At 35.1% G+C, this 17,500-nt stretch overlaps 1 protein-coding gene across 1 annotated transcript in view; it reads right to left on the bottom strand.

The window, feature by feature from the left end:
* The window catches only part of LOC144967122 (uncharacterized), a 107,568-nt gene that overhangs the window by 14,713 nt on the left and 75,355 nt on the right, over positions 1-17,500 (bottom strand). Inside the window, exons 18-23 of the mRNA XM_078903967.1 lie at positions 7,477-7,609; positions 6,770-6,888; positions 5,914-6,033; positions 4,362-4,541; positions 2,726-2,882; positions 1,588-1,685 (exon numbers count right to left, since the gene is read on the bottom strand). Of these exons, the coding sequence (XP_078760093.1) occupies positions 1,588-1,685; positions 2,726-2,882; positions 4,362-4,541; positions 5,914-6,033; positions 6,770-6,888; positions 7,477-7,609 (807 nt within the window). The remainder of the gene's footprint in view (positions 1-1,587; positions 1,686-2,725; positions 2,883-4,361; positions 4,542-5,913; positions 6,034-6,769; positions 6,889-7,476; positions 7,610-17,500) is intronic.

The following is a 17,500-nucleotide window of genomic DNA, read 5'->3' as shown; positions in this document are numbered from 1 at the left end:
AAACTCATTCTTAAGTTGAACCTGTTTATATTTGTTCTTAAAGCACTATTCACCGTCATTGCGCTGACCTTTACCGTGCATGACATCAACTTTTATGAACGTCAAATTATCTTTGTTTTGTGTCAATAACTGACCGATTGTGGTAGATCAAGAAAACAGAGGAATCTTAACTGGTCATCGTCCTTCTCATCGGCATTCTCTCTTGTCATGCCCGCACCTGTTTTGATTAACGTTACGACCCAATGTCAAAAAAGATGTCAGTGGGATTGAGTAACAAGGATAGACTTAAAGGTTTGACAATTATTCACATGAATGCTCGTTAGATTAGAAATCAGAGCGCAACAATTTATAACTATACTATCGAAAATAAAGTTAACAATTTTTCCGTCACTGAGGCATGGATCAGTGAACAAGACGCGTATACAATAAACAATCTGAAACCATAATATGGATATTCAGTTTTAAATAAGTGTCGGAAAGAGAAAAGAGCTGGTGTTATTATGGCTATTTTCAAAAGTAGCATCTCCAAAAATGTATAGAAAGTAAACATTTCGATTCTTTTGAACATCAAGTCATTGGCGTGAAATAAAAGAACATCATTAGGAAATGGCATGTATTTATAAACCACCAAGAAAAACATTGTAAAATTACTAAATGGTTTTAATGACTTTTTGACAATTTTAGCTCTTCAGACCTCAAGATCATTGATATTAGGTGATTTTAATCTTCACATCGAGATCAAAACTGATTCATCAGTGATCCAGTTTGTGAATAACCTAAACTCCTTGAACATAAGACATGAACTTGGACACACAATGGTTTCACTGATTTGCAGTAGAAATGATAATTCCATAACGTCTATACCTGGAGGTCACGACGGCCCAGTGCGTCATTTGTGCGGTATAAATAGATAACATGAATTTATGTCAAAGTTATAATCCAATACGGTGACTAAGGTCGATGGAAGACTCTTTTAATTGTCCCAAGAATTAGATTTTCTCTTAGTAATAAGTCCTTTTCTGGAAGTGGCCCCATCTTGTGGAATGGGATTTTCCGGATGTAAAAATAAATAGGGATTGTCAGTCTTTCAAATAAATACCCTGCGACAGAATTCTTTTCCAGAGCGTACGAATAGCTTTGTGTATAGAAGACGCCTTAAATTAAATTTTAGTTTGTTTTATTCCATTATTGATCTTACAATCAAATTTTCAATTTCCATTTTATATCTGAACTTCATTTTATTCTACTTTAATTTATTTATTGTTCATTTTTTATTTTAAACTTTATTGTAATTAATCAATCAAATATCTTTTGTTAAAATGAGTTATGAATGTTAGTGAGGAAGATTGGTGTAAGTATCGTGTGTATGACGTTTTTCTCTTATGTTGTTAAAATAGTCAATGAATGAATTTTTGAACGACAATTGATATTGTAAAGCGCCGATGAGCACATAATATGTGGAAGTTGACGGCTATATACGTAAAGTATTGTTTATTCACATTACACTCCATTACTACGATCTTAATTCAAGCCCATAATGAATTGTGTTGGGATGTCAGACTTGTATTTATGTGCTATTTGACTTACTATATTTCCAATTGAAATACGTGACTGGGCCTCCTTTAGTAGTTTTATATTCGCCTTTAACATGGTGTGCTCCGAGCCATATCAAGTTAATTGGGTACCTTAAAGGTCACAAACAGTTTGATATAAATATTAAAGCATGTTTTTCCTAAAATGAATAAAAATGACGATTATCGTGATGATGATGATGATGATGATGATGATGTGATGATGATGATGATGATGATGATGATGTGATGATGATGATGATGATGATGATGATGATGATGATGATGATAATGAGATAATAATAATATAATAAGAGTAATAATAATAAAATAACAATACTAATAATAATAATAATAATAATAATAATAATAATAATAATAATAATAATAATAATAATAAAATAATAATAATAATAATAATAATAATAATAATAATAATAATAATAATAATAATGATAATGATAATAATAATAATAATAATGATGATGATGATGATGATGATGATGATGATGATGATGATGATGATGATGATGATGATGATGATGATGATGCTATCCACAAAATGTGCTCAAAGTGTTTTAAATGGGTTTCAAACAACAAGAATTAACATATTATACAAGAGGACAGGACACAACACTTGTTGACAGAAACAAAGCAGACAAGAGTAAGGTACCCATTCCACACTTAAATACGCTAAGAGAATGGGTGTAAAGAGCCTTATTCAATGATTTAACTTTGTGCCACGTACAATGGGATTCTAACCAGGGACATGCAAGTCAGAAGTTTGGTGTCAATTACAATACTACAGACCGCAAAGACCAACATTAAACATATATATATATATATATATATATATATATATATTATATATATGTGTGTGTGTGTGTGTGTGTGTGTGTGCGTGTGTGTGTGTGCGTGTGTGTGTGTGATCCAATCCGTCAACTTGGTATTATGTTTTCGTGTAATAGATTTCGAAACTGAATTTAACCTTACAATGAACAGTATAAAATCTTTTTGTTCACACTTTATGAAAATTATTTTATTTTCTGAATATTTTTGACAAAAGATTCAATTTTCTGTATTTACGACCCCCCCCCCCCCTCTATTATAGTACCATTAAAAGGCGGTAGATTGCATTCGAGAAATGATCCTACCTGAGGTCAACAAAAAAATCATTTTCCTCTTTATTTCGTGGTAAAGCTAGTTCCGTTCCGCTGTCCTGGCATGTCTTGAGCGCGGTATCAAAAGTTACAAATTCCATGTAGAGTTTGTAGCAGTCGCCTCTGAAATATTTATACCCCTGAGGACATGCTAAAAATAAAGATAGAAATTGAAAATGTATAAATATGATTTGATAGACTATTTTGGTGTCTAAGTTCACTTACTTGTCAGTCTCCTAGCACAGCACAATCGTTATATTTATTAGTAGCTTTTTTACCTTTGTGCGTCTTTGTGACACTCGGCTTCCGATTCATGAGGACGGGGTTGTACATACGAGATGGATGCCGACTTTGAAAAAAAATTGAGAAGTTGCGAAGCTTCTGTACCAGCAAGAAAAGCTGCTGAATGACTGCAAACAGGCTAAGGTCTAGAACCCCTCTAACAGTGGCCACCTTACATCAGTGGGAAATTTCCATCTGTCCCACATATTATACACGTTGCGGAAAAGAATTCGAAATCACGAGGATCTGGTTAAGCGTAGTATTGTGAGAGGCTAAATGGTGGGCTCGCGATCGAACACGAATGCTGTAACGAATTTACCGCCTGGACAGTGTTTCATGCATTTCTTTCCAATTATAGGTTGAAAAGGGTATGGGAACAGCGGCGGACGCCATATGAAATACTTCTCCGACGAGCAGAAAAGTGTATCCAGAGGAGAAAAACATTATAAATATGATCATGTTTTGACTTTTATAAATTCTGATTACATGACTTGTGAAGAAGTTCTAGCCAGCATGAAGACTAAAAAGTACCGATTTTCTTTGTTTAGAACCAAGCTGCTCGTTGCTGGGCGGACGTGACATCAGACTTTTGAATCCTATTATAGGTTGAAAAGAGTAAGGAAAGAATGCAGCCCTGTCTGTAGTTTTGGATGGATCTACTAGCTCATTGTTTTGTTTAGGTTGAAGACGCGTTTTGAGCCGAAACGTTCCGTGTTTGGAATTTTGTTCTCTTTTTAAGCTGTTATATTCCTTTTTGTTTATTACTTTAACAGTCCACAGCTTCTAGCAGCTTAGTAACAGCTTCTCTAGGTTTAAAGTCGGCATATAAATCATGCCCATTGATGTGTTTCTTGCTACAAGATGGTGTCGTTGTCCGGCCATGGCGGCATGGTCCGGGTGTCTCCTTTAGTAAGACCATACGGCACGCAAGCCACCCAAAAACGACAAGGTATAGACACAGTGGGGCTTATACATTTTACTTTTGCAGTTGAAAGGCTATCTGACACTTGATCGTTAAAAGACAATTAGCACAAACCGATAAATTATCGAACAAATTGACCTGGCAAGGATCGATCATAACGGCCTAGCAGATTTTCTAAATAATAATTTTAACCGATAGAGTAACCCATCATTTAAGTAATAGGTTTCCAAGTAACTCGTATATCAATGTGTAAAAATAGTTTTATAATTATTTTTAATGTGCCAGTAATTTTGTGCTCGTTAGTAAAAGTTTAACATATGGTGTACGGGACAATTTTGACCCCCCCCCCCCAACACTATTTAACAAATATATAATATAAATAAGGCCTAGTTTCAAACCTAATGTTTTATTATAAATCATACTGACGTAAGCATGCTGTGTTGGCAGCCGACCATTTTCCATCTCCTCGACAAGTACTTTGAACGGTATTGCCACTCTTTGAGCACTTGAATGTTACAATGTCGCCCACATGGTATCTTGCTTTTTTAGGTCCTACAAGATTTCCCCCAGAAATTGATCCTGGACGAGCACACGGAACGGGTAGAGCTATATGGAATATTGAATTTGGAAAAAATAATTTTGGTTTTAATTATCATTGGTAGATGTGGCGAATAATGATGATGATGATGATGATGATGATGATGATGATGATGATGATGATGATGATTATGATGATGATGATGATGTTGATGATGATGATGATGACGATGATGATGATGATGATGATGATGATGATGATGATGATGATGATGATGATGATGATGATGGTGGTGGTGATGGTGGTGGTGGTGGTGGTGGTGGGGATAGTGGGGGTGGTGGTGGTGGTGATGATTGTGGTGATGGTGAGGTGATTATCTTTTCTTTTTCCAAACATATTTCGTTGAACGAGAAACAAGAACCAGATGTGATAACTTCAAGCCACTTAAGTTTCAGACAAAAAAGAACACAATGCCTTATAAACAATATAATATTTAAACGATCGCCTCCCCCCCCCCCCCCAGAGACTACAGGGGTGTTGACATCAAGTGGAGTGAACATGAGACCGTGGTAAGTGAACACGAGTGAGAATTAAACTCGGGATTAAGTGAGGCTGCCATCCGTGGGGAGAGACCAAAAATCACATCGTCCTCCACTGTCCAGTTACTAAACTTGCAGGTGGATATGAGACAGTTCTTAGGGCAGGAGAAGACATCCGAAACTGTGTTGACGAAATGAATTTGGAGGTGTAGTCATACGCTACTACTACTACTACTACTACTACTACTACTACTACTACTACTACTACTACTACTACTACTACTACTACTACTACTAGTGGGGAGAGAACCTGGTACTGTGAGGAAGATTCTTATGGGGAATGAACCGGAGACGACTGATGCAAATCTGGGAAATGAATATCCGTAGAGAGTGAACCTAGCTATTTCACCAAGAGGCAGTAACTGTGATGTCATTTGACATTAATCGAAGTCTAAGATGCCCCACGCTTATTATTATTTTGATTAACGTGGTAAGGTGTGACTTGAAAATAGAAAATTGTCTTCCATCAATCAAAATTTATGACATTTGCTTGGGAAAATGACAACTTTATGATAAGTTTTTTAACCACACTCCACCCCCCAATCGAAAAGCAACACCCCCCCCCCAATCGAAAAGCAACAAATAAAGCATGTAATTGTCTTTCAATTAAATGCTTTTCAACTTTGACTTTGTTGTGTTATCAGTATACAATCTCCCATTGCAATTCATTTCAATTATAATGGCATGTTTGACTAATGACTATATTATGGCTGACAAACAGAGCAGACGGGCGTGTGTGTGAGTGTGTGTGTGTGTGCGTGTGTTTGGGTATTAGTATCTGTGTGCGTGTGTAAGTTCGTGACATTTAAAAGAAAATAATCAGTATAAAGTGTTATTTTACAATTTGAGTTGGGTCCTTGTTTGACAATACCACAGGTCTCCGCACAATCTATGCTGTCTGGATGGCATTCACCCTTTGATTTCCTCTTTGCACAGTCATCCGCTTTGTCAAATGGTTTTTCTAATCAAGAAAATAAAATGATACAATTTATTTTTCCTTTACACTACTAAGGGGAAATTGATCTAACATCCTTAGTACGCAAGGTGGTGGGGGATTGGGGGGGGGGGGGGGGGGGGGGAGGGAATCCAAAAGACAAATCGCTGCAATGATAAGCATAGGCTTCATCTGGAGTATAGCTGAAAAGGTGTAGCCTCGAATAAATTTATGATCGCTTGCCAGAGCTTTTTGGTTTTGTGAATTATAGAGATATTCATTTTATTAATGTGTTTCCTTTTTCATAGACAGTAATGAATAATAAACTCAGGAAAAGTCTAAAAATGGTAAAAACTTTGTACTACTTATCTACCGTATCACATTACACATTTTCATTAAACTTTATTTTATCTATCAACATTTATTTAGTTTGACAAGTATTTATCAAGACGTAAGTTTAACAATTATATAAACAAAGATTATTGTGATTTTAACATAAATGGAAGAGAGTTTTGGAAATGCAGTAATATTATCTAATGGTTGCTGACCCCCAATCTAATCACTGCTGTTTTATATTTATATGCATTTTTGTCCTTGTAAAAATCATGTTTGGCTTATTTCATGAACATTGGTCACAAGATAGGCAATAATAATAGATGGTTGTGTGGCTCATTTGGAAAATTGACGGGAAATCTAAACAAATAACGAAAAAAATAAATTATAGTGAGCATTTAAAGTGTCAATAACAATTTAACAGCCCTACCTAATTGACAAACATCACAGAAATCTCTTTCACATCCATCTAGTTTTGTTATACACCACGGATAGAAGCTGTTGTCTGGGTTACGGCACTGGTTGCCTTCCAAGCCATCACGCAAATAGCTAGAATATGATCAAAATTTAGAAAATATCAGGGTTAACTCAGTATAAGTCTTCAGTCTCGAATAAAAACAAACAAATGGAGGACGATACAAGCCATGTTAAATCAAATCAGAGAGAACATTTTAGGAAATAAAAGGCTTTTAAATTGCATTTTCAGTCCAGGATCATTATGCTTTTTACTTAGATAAAGTTATGTTCCTTTGTCCTGAATTTATAAATGTATTTTAATTCGCAAATCTTTTCTGGAAAATTATTATCAATATCACAATATTACCACAATATTATGGTATTGGAAAATCGGAGGGAAAGAACAGATTAATATGCTTAGCGTCATGTTTTAAAAATCTTCATAAAAACATACAAAAAATCGTCATCATTTTTATGTAAATAATTTGGTTCCCAATTTCAATTATTTAACTATAGAAGGCAATGAAATATAAAAGATGAATCCACTACTCCTATTACTAAATCTGAAGCAAAGCTATACTCTTCTATGTTTAAAGTTAAAACAGTGCTCATCAATGTGTGCAGCTATAAGATATTTGTTAAATGATCAATTAAATTATACCTGGTTTTGCTTTAACCCACCTTAATTTATTTGGGAGATATAGACAGTCCTTGACTTGAGACCAAGGCAGACAACGTTCAAACTTGCGAGTATAACTTACAGGGCCCATGTATGTTGCGCCATTATTTTCTTTAGCATAACAAAGCTCTGAATCTGTTTGTAGAATTTTGTGGAAATTGACAAAAGGGCAAACAAAACTACACAATTATTAATAGTGGTCAAATATAAAAACAATAGCAAAGTTAAACCTTACGAGATTCAAATGTAAAACCAAAAGCGTTTTACTGAAATAGGCCATTAGTGCAATAATATCTATCACACAAATTAGCATAGTCTGCTTAGAATAAAATGCTTTTTGATTTCAAAGCAAAAAATAGAGAAATAAAGCAATATAACAGTTTTAAATTTCGTACGATATGAAACATTTATGTAGAATGAATGTTCTTAGGGTCTAAAGAATGAAGCAAGGTGACACTATGAGGATTCAAACTTTAAAAATAAACATTTTAATCACAATTGGTTACCAATTACTGATTGTAATGTTATTCGAAAAAATATGTTTTTATATTTCATCACAACATTCCCTTTTAATCCCCATAGAAAAATTATCAATTCATGACAAAATGTATTTAAAATGTTTGTTGTTTAAGACTAAATATCTTTAAAAATTGAACTTTTACATAGCGCAATTTCCACTTAACTTGGGAAAAAATTGCTTTTCAAGGAGTCCCTGTCCAACCGCAACACTTAACACGTAGGACGGGACATTGCGCCTATTAGGCGATTTGACTTTTTTATTTGGACACAGACAACGCTGTTAACAACCAGGTACTCATGTAACACCTCAGTACGTTGAAAGCATATAAATAAGGAGCCTTTTCCAAGAACTCAACTATGAGCCAAGTAAGGCTCGAACCCAGGACCTTCAGATACGAAAGCGAGCGTTACACCACAAGACCACATAGCCACACGATAACAATACTTTTCAATGGTTTAGTTTTATGTATAGAAATTAAATTAAAGAATTGTATTTTTTAAAAAAATCAATTATAATAGCTGTAAAGATAAAACGAGAGATAGATTACTATGCTTTTTATCTAAAAATTTTAAATCTTAAATATTGTTTAACAACAAAATTCGGCCATCCTAAATAATTTAAATATATTCAATGAGGTGTTTACATTACAAAAGCAGATTCAACATTATATCATCGTTTCAAGTAAAAGTGTTGAGAGATTAGAATCTTCAATTATGAAGTTAAAGAATATCATGGAAGAAAAAGGCATCTATGCAATTGAATTATGCAGAGAATGTGATACGAACCAGGCACCCATTTCACCGTTGCTTTGAAATAAGACTTGGAGTTTTTATACGTCTTGAATCGAACTCGTATCTTGTCAAAGAGACTCTGCATTGACTTGTCTTTGATATGGCCACATAACCTACATGAGACCAAAACATAACATGAATCAAATTTCAATACTTATCGTTATTTATGGGTACTAATCATCATTTGCATTTTTTAAAGATCTTATAAGCAACATTGTTGTGGGATCATTGTTCCCATGGAAATAGGCTTCCTAAGTCGTGACGTAATCCTGCGCAGCAACGCATGGCAACAAACCGGCTGGCTCTAAACAGTCGAGAAAAATGGCTGACACGAACTCTATGTCCATCACCGCCCTTATGAAATACTTCTCCAATGAGCATAAAAGTGTGTCGAGAGGTCAAAACCATCATAAGTCAGGTCATGTTTTGACTTTCTCGTACTCGGATGGCATGATGTTCGGCAAAGTTCAAGCCAGCACGAAGAATAAAGAGTATTCTGTGAAGGTAAGTCGTTTCGTCTTCTCACTCTCAAATCTCACATCCCCGTAAAACTACTGTTGGACAATAATCAGTTTACTTTGAGTTTAGGCAGATTTAGTTTATCCAATGGAAAGATTTTACTGTTAACGTTCGATTTAGTTAGTTAGAGAGAGAGAGAGGGAGAGAGAGAGAGAGAGTCATTGAGTCTTTGAGGTCTTGCTTCGCTAATTTTCGTTGCTATTGACTATAGTCTAGATACTACATACTATTTAGTATCGTATTGTAACCTTTATTATAATGCTCATATATGAGCATCACAATCACCAATCACGCTAGACATTTTATCATACTTCATGTGGTAGGCATAGGGGCAGCGTGGATCAGCAGTACGAAAAGGTACCGAGTTCGTTCACCCGCCGCTGCGCTGTGTGGCCTTGAGCAAGTCACCTCGCCCTAGCTCAATTTGCGGCGCTGCACCGCGGTTATTCCAGTCTTCCCTGGGAATAGACCCTAGAGATAAATTTCCTCTATGGGATGAATAAAGGGAATCTTATTTATTTATTTAGACCAGTGTTAGTCACGGTAAACTAAACTTCCTATTGGGTTAAGGTGTAATGTAAATGTTGCAGCTTGAAACTCGAAGAAATCAATAACATTGTGAAATTGAATGTGAACTTCAATTTAATATACGAAAACAGATAAAATGGACGTTTCGGGTTTCCCCTTTATCAATAAAGCAAGATGAATGAAAGAACCACTTAATTTTTTTTAATTGAGCTTTTATATAGCGTAATATCCACTAAATGTGCTCAAAGTGCTTTACAAGGGGTCCCTGGCCAACAGCATCATTTAACATGTAAGACGGGACATGATGCCTGTTAGGCGATATTACAATTTTTTCGGACAGAGACAACGCTGTTAACGGCCAGGTATTCATTTGACACCTGAGAGATTGTGAGTAAAGAGCCTTCTCCAAGGACTCAACTATGCGCCGAGCGAGACCCAAACCCAGGACCTTCTGATTTGAAAGCGAGTGTCATACCACACGACCATAACAGACGTTTTATTAGTTTGTTTGTTTTTTGCCTATTGAGCATGGTCGCAGCTCTAAATTTGAATCTTTTATTCTTTTACTTCCACAGATCTATCTTGATGATGCCTTGGGTTGATTCAGTCCAAAACTAATTTGTCATATTTTATTTAACAATGTTAATGACATTGAACATACATTGATACAGCAATGCCATAATTTGTCATGTTTATCATGTAAAATCATGTATGGGTGACCTACAAAACCATTATTTTGAATGGTGATTTGATGATGATGAACAAAATATGTATGTTGTACAAAATAAATGGCAAAGCTAACAAAATGCAGTCTCCTTAATAAGAGGAGACTGGAGATTGACAAGTGCTGCAACTAATTGAAAAATAATATCAGATGTTTCTCTTAACATGGTTGGAATATATGAGAGGATGTTAACATTTTTAGTCTTTCATTAGCCCTCTGAACATGAAGCAATTTCTTTTGTTAATAAAATCTCATTTTCAGTAAATTTATTATGTAAAAAGGGAGGGATATTTACAGTTACTCCTTGAGGTAAAATATCTTGAATCAGGAAACCTTTATCTGCCAAAATTAAATCTCCAGGGCTTAAAATTAAAAGTTTTAGTAATCCACAATTTTGTACAATGACCTTATCCGAGACAGACCCTGGATAAAGTTTAGAAACAAAATTTATCACACCATTTGGACTCACACCAACAAGAGCTTTAACAGAATTCATGGACCTAAAAGAAGAGTAAGTTAACCGTTGGTTATCCATTTCTTTAGGAATAGCAATTTGGTCATCTGTACAATCATTGATCATTCTGCAATTTGGAAATCTTAAAAATGATGATGGAGCTGATAGTTTATTTTTATGTCTAGAAGGGCATGTAACCTTCATAACATTTTCAAAGAGAAGCTTATGGCTTATGTAAAACATGAATAAAAGTTTGTATAATATTTGTTATAGTACTTTCACTAATGCTAAACAATTGTGAAATATGAAGGTTAGTGTAGTTCTGTCTAATTTTCATAAGTGTAATGAAAATTTGGTCTTTTAATGCAACTGTCTCTTCCTGAACTTCCCACCCACTATAATAAATAATGTTACCTCTAAAGCACTCAACATATTGAACAATAATATCAAATATTTTAAAAGAATGTACACCTTTCTCCATTCGAAGAACTTTTTCTGTAAGGCTTGAAACAGTGTAAGTGCGTTGAATCTAAGTTGTTTTTTTAAGCTAGCTATTTCCTTATTTTTGTCTGTAATTTCTTGTTCTTGAATTAAATTTATTGTTCTATTTAAAATATCCTCACTTGTTCTACAATCTGTTTTTTTTTTAAAAGATGGAATCCTGTGATGATGGTGACGAGAGTTGAGATGATGATGAGGGAGAAGATAATGAGGATGGTGATGAGGAGGAAAATAATGATGATGAGGAATCTGGTTTTTTTTTAAGGTGGGACTTTGTGATGATGATGAAGAGAGTTGAGCTGATGATGATGATGATGATGATGATGATAATGATGATGGTGGTGGTGGTGGTGGTGGACTTCTTGATTTTGGTGCCAATTGAGATGGGGTGGGAATTCCTTGTGCCACTTTTCTTTTCTTTCTTTCTGGCTCTGATGGAAACAATTTATTTTTATTTCTGTCAAACAATTCAGGGAGGTTGGCTTTGTCACCATCTCTGAAGTGACAAGAACACACTCTTGATGATGATATTGGATCTTTTGTCCTTTCTCCTGAAAAGAAAAGATTTTTAAAAAACCCAATAATTCTGTTGGGCATATTGGGTATATTATTTGATAAGTAGGCTACTTTGTTTTAGACTATCTTGTTTGACACCAGCTCAATGCATGATAAATCAAAGGTGTGCAAGAGTCTAGGTTACTGGTGGGTCTCTCGCCTGTCTTTTATGAAATCGCACATTCAGCAAAATGTCGCACTTCCTCATTACTTCTTTTGATGATTTTGACTAGGTATATAAAAATATGAATTCTTAAATTTACACAGTTAAAGTTGATCTTGGGGTTGAGTGTGGCAAGACTGGCGTTTTCTCTTTATTTCAGTCAGTACTGTACTGGACAGTGCGGAAACTTTGGAGTGTCAACAATCGGGCACAGGTAAAGGAGAGAGGTCCCTGTCGCCATCTTGCTTTGTTCACACTGAGTTGCCACCTCGGCTGTCGGGGAGGGGAGGCATGGCAGAGAATCAGAGAAACTTTCCAAAAAAGAGGAAAGTATGTGAGTTTGTGTGTGTGTGTGAGAGAGAGAGAGAGAGAGAGAGAGAAATATCTGCGTGAGGGGGGGGGGGGGGGGGGGGGGGGGGGGGGGGGGGGGGGGGAGAGGTTCCGTTATTTTATTTATTTTATTTTCATTTTGCCATAAAGGTACCGAGTTGAAAGTAAGATTTTAACAAATATTTTCTTCTCTTTCTTCTATTTTTCTCCTTTTAAAAAAATTATCACTTATCTCGTAGAACTGAACTCTCATTCAGTTTATCTATCAGCCTTAACATCAAAACGTGTAGATTGAAATATCATTTTTGCTTCAACTTCAATAAAAACCTAGTTTGGAATGTATTTTTATTTATAATTTCGTGCAATTGTACACTTTAATCATAAAATATAGGTCTACGTAAGCTAGAACTAGACCTAGATCTGGACTACGAACTATCAAATGTTCGACGAGGAGTGCGTGCTTACCTGACTAACACTTTTTCTTCAATTTTTTGTCTGCCTCTCATTTGGAAATCTGTAAAACTTGCAGGAGTGACTCTCTGACTGGTGCAGACAATCTGGTACAAAACACTGGACCATATTTAAGATAAAAATTGTTTTTTTTTGGAGCGATTTTCCAATTATTCCTTTCCCGGACCAAGCACGGATTTTTTGTTTAGAGCCAGCCGATCCGTTGCTAGGCGGACGTGACGTCAGACTGTGGAACCCTATTGGATTCAATAGTCTGATGACACGTCCCCCGGCAACGGCGGCCATCGTGGTTCTAAACAAAGAAAATCGTTACTTTTTATTCTTCATGCTGGCTAGAACCTTTTCATATGTCTTGTGATCAGAATGTATAAATGTCAAAACATGATCATATTTAGAATGTTTTTCTCCTCTGTATACACTTTTATGCTCGTCGGAGAAATATTTCATAAGGGCATCCGCCATTGTTCCGATAGTTTAGAGCCATTTGCTAAGTTACTATGCGTCATTAAGAGGGAAGTGACGTCATGACTGTCGAAGAGTATTACTCTCAAACAAACGCAAAATACGTCCAATACAATAATGCTAAATCAGTCCTATTCGTTGTTTCCGGCAATCAAACTTGCAAATATTTGCATGTAGGTATTTCTCAAAAAATGAGAAGCTGGGAGTGGTAGAACTATTGTCACATTTATCATTTGTGATGCTTTAAGGACACGACACATGGCAGTTAGAGTAGAGAGGGTAGAGTTTGCAGACATAAAAGTGAACTTTCTTGAAGACGTCTTTTGGAGATGATAGGAAACATCCCCAGACTCAAGTGATTATTTTTTTAATTGACAAGACGATATATATATATATATATATATATATATATATATTATATATATATATATATATATATATATATGACGTCACTTCCCTCGTAATGATGCATAGTAACTTAGTAACTGGTTCTAAACTATCTGAATAATGGCGGACGCCCTGATGAAATACTTCTCCGATGAGCATAAAGTGTAACCAGAGGATAAAAACATTATAAATCTGATCATGTTTGCACATTTATACATTCTCATCACATGACATGTGAAAACGTTCTAGCCAGCATAAAGAATATAAAGTACAGATTTTCTTTGTTTATAACCAGGCTGCTCGTTGCTGGGCGGACGTAAATCCTATTAAGCATCGGAATAGAGACACTCAATTTGATGGCTGTTGGGTTGATTAAAGATTCAAGCCGGTTAAATACAACGAATTGTCAGTGTAAAAATTTATGAATTTCAAACAATGTCCTCGAGCAAGTCAGATATCAACAATGCACAATAATACGGATTGTTCAGGTTCAATTATAACAAAACAGAAACTTTACATTAGTAGCCCCCCCCCCCCCCCCCCCCCCCCCCCCCCCCCCCCCCCCCCCCCCCCCCCCCCCCCCAAAAAAAAAAATGCAAAAACTTACTTGACGCCTTTCTGTGCCACCATAGTGTTCTGAATTTCCACATAATCATCGCAAACCATATCATCTTGGTCAAATGTAAACACCAAAGTTCCTTTTGCTCCGGGAGTACTCTGTGTATCCAGGATATAAAGTTAAAATCGGTAAGAGGTGTTGCCTCATAAAAACGACATTTCAAAGTGAGGGGGAAACTAATGAAAATAATATAGAAAAAAATACGAAAAGAGTTGTGGATGAGACAAATTAAAATCTCTCTCTCTCTCTCTCTCTCTCTCTCTCTCTCTCTCTCTCTCTCTCTCTCTCTCTCCTTCTCTTCTCACGCTTCCTCTCTCTACTTCTTCAGTCTTTGATTAAAAACTTTTGACAATTTAATTTGTAATCGATACAAATAAAAGAAATGTCAAAAACCTCTTTTGACAATGTATGGATTATTAACTCAATATGTATATTGACATAATATATTGGCATTGTCTGAGAAGAAAAGTTATGCCTCAATCTATATATATATATATATATATATATATATATATATATATATATATATATATATATATATATATATCCATCACATTCCTCCAATGAATAAAAATAATTAATAGGAGGTTTACCTTAAACAACCAATCACACTCTTTGTCGGAAGGATTATTTTTATTTGTTTCAAAGGTGTAAGTTTTTCTACTTGGGCCCAACTCCACGATATCACCACAACCTAGGTTAGGAGAATATAATAAATCAAAAATAGATCATGAATGAAAACTTTGATTTTGTAAATATATAATAAATAATAAAGTGTGATTATATATCGACAAGCAAACCACTGAAAAACAACTCATGTGCACTTTACTTTTTGCAACAGCAACAAGAAGACTGTGACTTGACTTCTTTACCAAATTGTCCACACATTTCCACCATTTTGAAATTCTACTTCTAACACTCTATTGGTGTCAGTAACAAATAAGTAAGCAGTCACTGGTGTAAGATATAAATAAGTAAAAATTAAAGAATGAAACAGTGCTAGACAAAGTGGAAAGAAAAATACCAATACAAGAACAAAAAGTAGAAGCAATCTGAATGTTTGGGACTATTTTTTTTGCCCCCCCCCCTTTCTGCTTTGTCTGCCATTGTTTCATACAAAACTTTTCAGATTTCTATGTATTTTGGTGCCAGCGTCCTCCTTTCTTAATCATATGCCATTTTATGGAATTCAAAAATAACCCATGTGAAAACTAAATTATTTCTATAGATTCTTAGCCTAACTATATGTCATGTTTGCGTCATATATTTCGGCAACTGTGTCATACATGGGTTAATAAATGCTGAAAGTTTGATGTATAAATATGACCCTTCTGTCTCCAACGGATATTATCTACGGGAGCGGGGGGGGGGGGGGGGGGGGGGGGGGGGGGGCGAACCAGATACCAAAAAGGGAATTTAAAATGATTAGATTTTTTTGCGCTGTCAGAAATTATTTATTATATTATTCGTGGCTCAGCGGTATGGTCTTTGCCTCGTACCGAAAGGTACCGAGTTCGACTACCCGCCTCGCTGTGTGGTCTTGAACAAGTCACCTGGCCATAGCTTACTTTGCGATGCTGCAACGCCTGAAATACTTCAGGGTTCTCTTGGAATAGATCCAAAAGAAAAATTTGCCCTTAGGGATGAATGAAGGGAACTTATTTATTTTATTCAGTTATTATATTATACTTAATAAAAAAATATATAGGCGAATTTAACGTTGAAATTGAAACAGTTAGAAATTCGAAATTTCAGGTTTTAACCATTATTGAAACTATGATCATTCTCATTTATAAAATTTGAAACAAGTGTGTAAGAGATAGGGCCATATTTTTGGCGGTGATTTTTTTCTCTTGTACTTTCTTTCTCTCTTTGTCTGTTTCATGCACACTTTTTCCAAGTCATTGTCTTACACCAGTACCTACTCCCTACTTTGTCACGTTGATAGTTCTAAGAAATCATAATATTACTTATGGACAACACAACACGTGCAAAATTCTTCTCTGTCGACTGCCTGATTTTAAGTGATGTAATAATGTTTTTCTTGCTTTTGTTATTGGCTGAAGAGGGGTCTTGAGCCAAAAGATTCCGTCCTTGGTATCTTGTTCTTTTTTGGAGCTGTTATTTTGATTTTTGTTCATTGATAAAAAATATTATACAAAACTCAACTCTCATATTTTGAGGCAGTAGGCCGCATATCTAATTTATTCATTTGTTCAGTCTGTAAAGTAATCTACACACTGTCGACTGTTAAAGTTGGAAAACAAAATTCAGGTCATTTCATATTTCTGTACAATGATGGCAGGACATAAGGATCTATCTGAATAGATTTGAAAGTACCATTTAGGTTTAGATCAGATAAATTTTAAAATGGCATATAACGGTTTCATGCTAAAAATATGACGCGAACATCATCTTCTTCTCTGTTAAACTTTTGCTCGAAAATGATGAATCTATTCTTTTGATTAACATTTCTCCGAACAACCAATCTAAATTTGTTATCATCGAGTACAGAATTTTTGGCAAATTATAAAAAAATATATAACTATTTATTACAGATATAACCCGTAACTTGCAAACCTTTTCGATTTCAGGCTAATTCTATCACCCGTTGACTCAAATTAATAATAAGAAAATCTGTTAGGTTGTAATACTCAGTCCTTGATTTGACGTTTCATTGCGAGTATACTTGATGCTACACAATTCTAGCACATCCGCAACAAAAAAATGATGACGTATTTTAAATCTATCTTGATACTATCCAGTAATATAATCTCGTCCACAACAAAAAATGATGTGATTTTAAATCTTTCTTGATACTATCAATTATAATCTATCTAATATATTCTTCTGAAAATAGGGTTGGGGATCAACAATGTTCCTTAAAGTCAATTTTGAATATTTATCATCGAGCACAGAATTACCGGTAAATCTAAACATTCTAAACTGTTTTATACAGATTGATATACGGGTTCGAGTAGCTTGAGGTAATTCTATTACTT

Source organism: Berghia stephanieae, chromosome 3 (assembly GCF_034508935.2).
Source record: "Berghia stephanieae isolate SIO BIC M18660-M18661 chromosome 3, UCSD_Bste_1.3, whole genome shotgun sequence".
Taxonomy (NCBI): domain Eukaryota; kingdom Metazoa; phylum Mollusca; class Gastropoda; order Nudibranchia; family Aeolidiidae; genus Berghia; species Berghia stephanieae.
The sequence above is the reverse complement of the archived record's forward strand: the minus strand, read 5'-3'. Positions and strand labels throughout refer to the sequence as shown.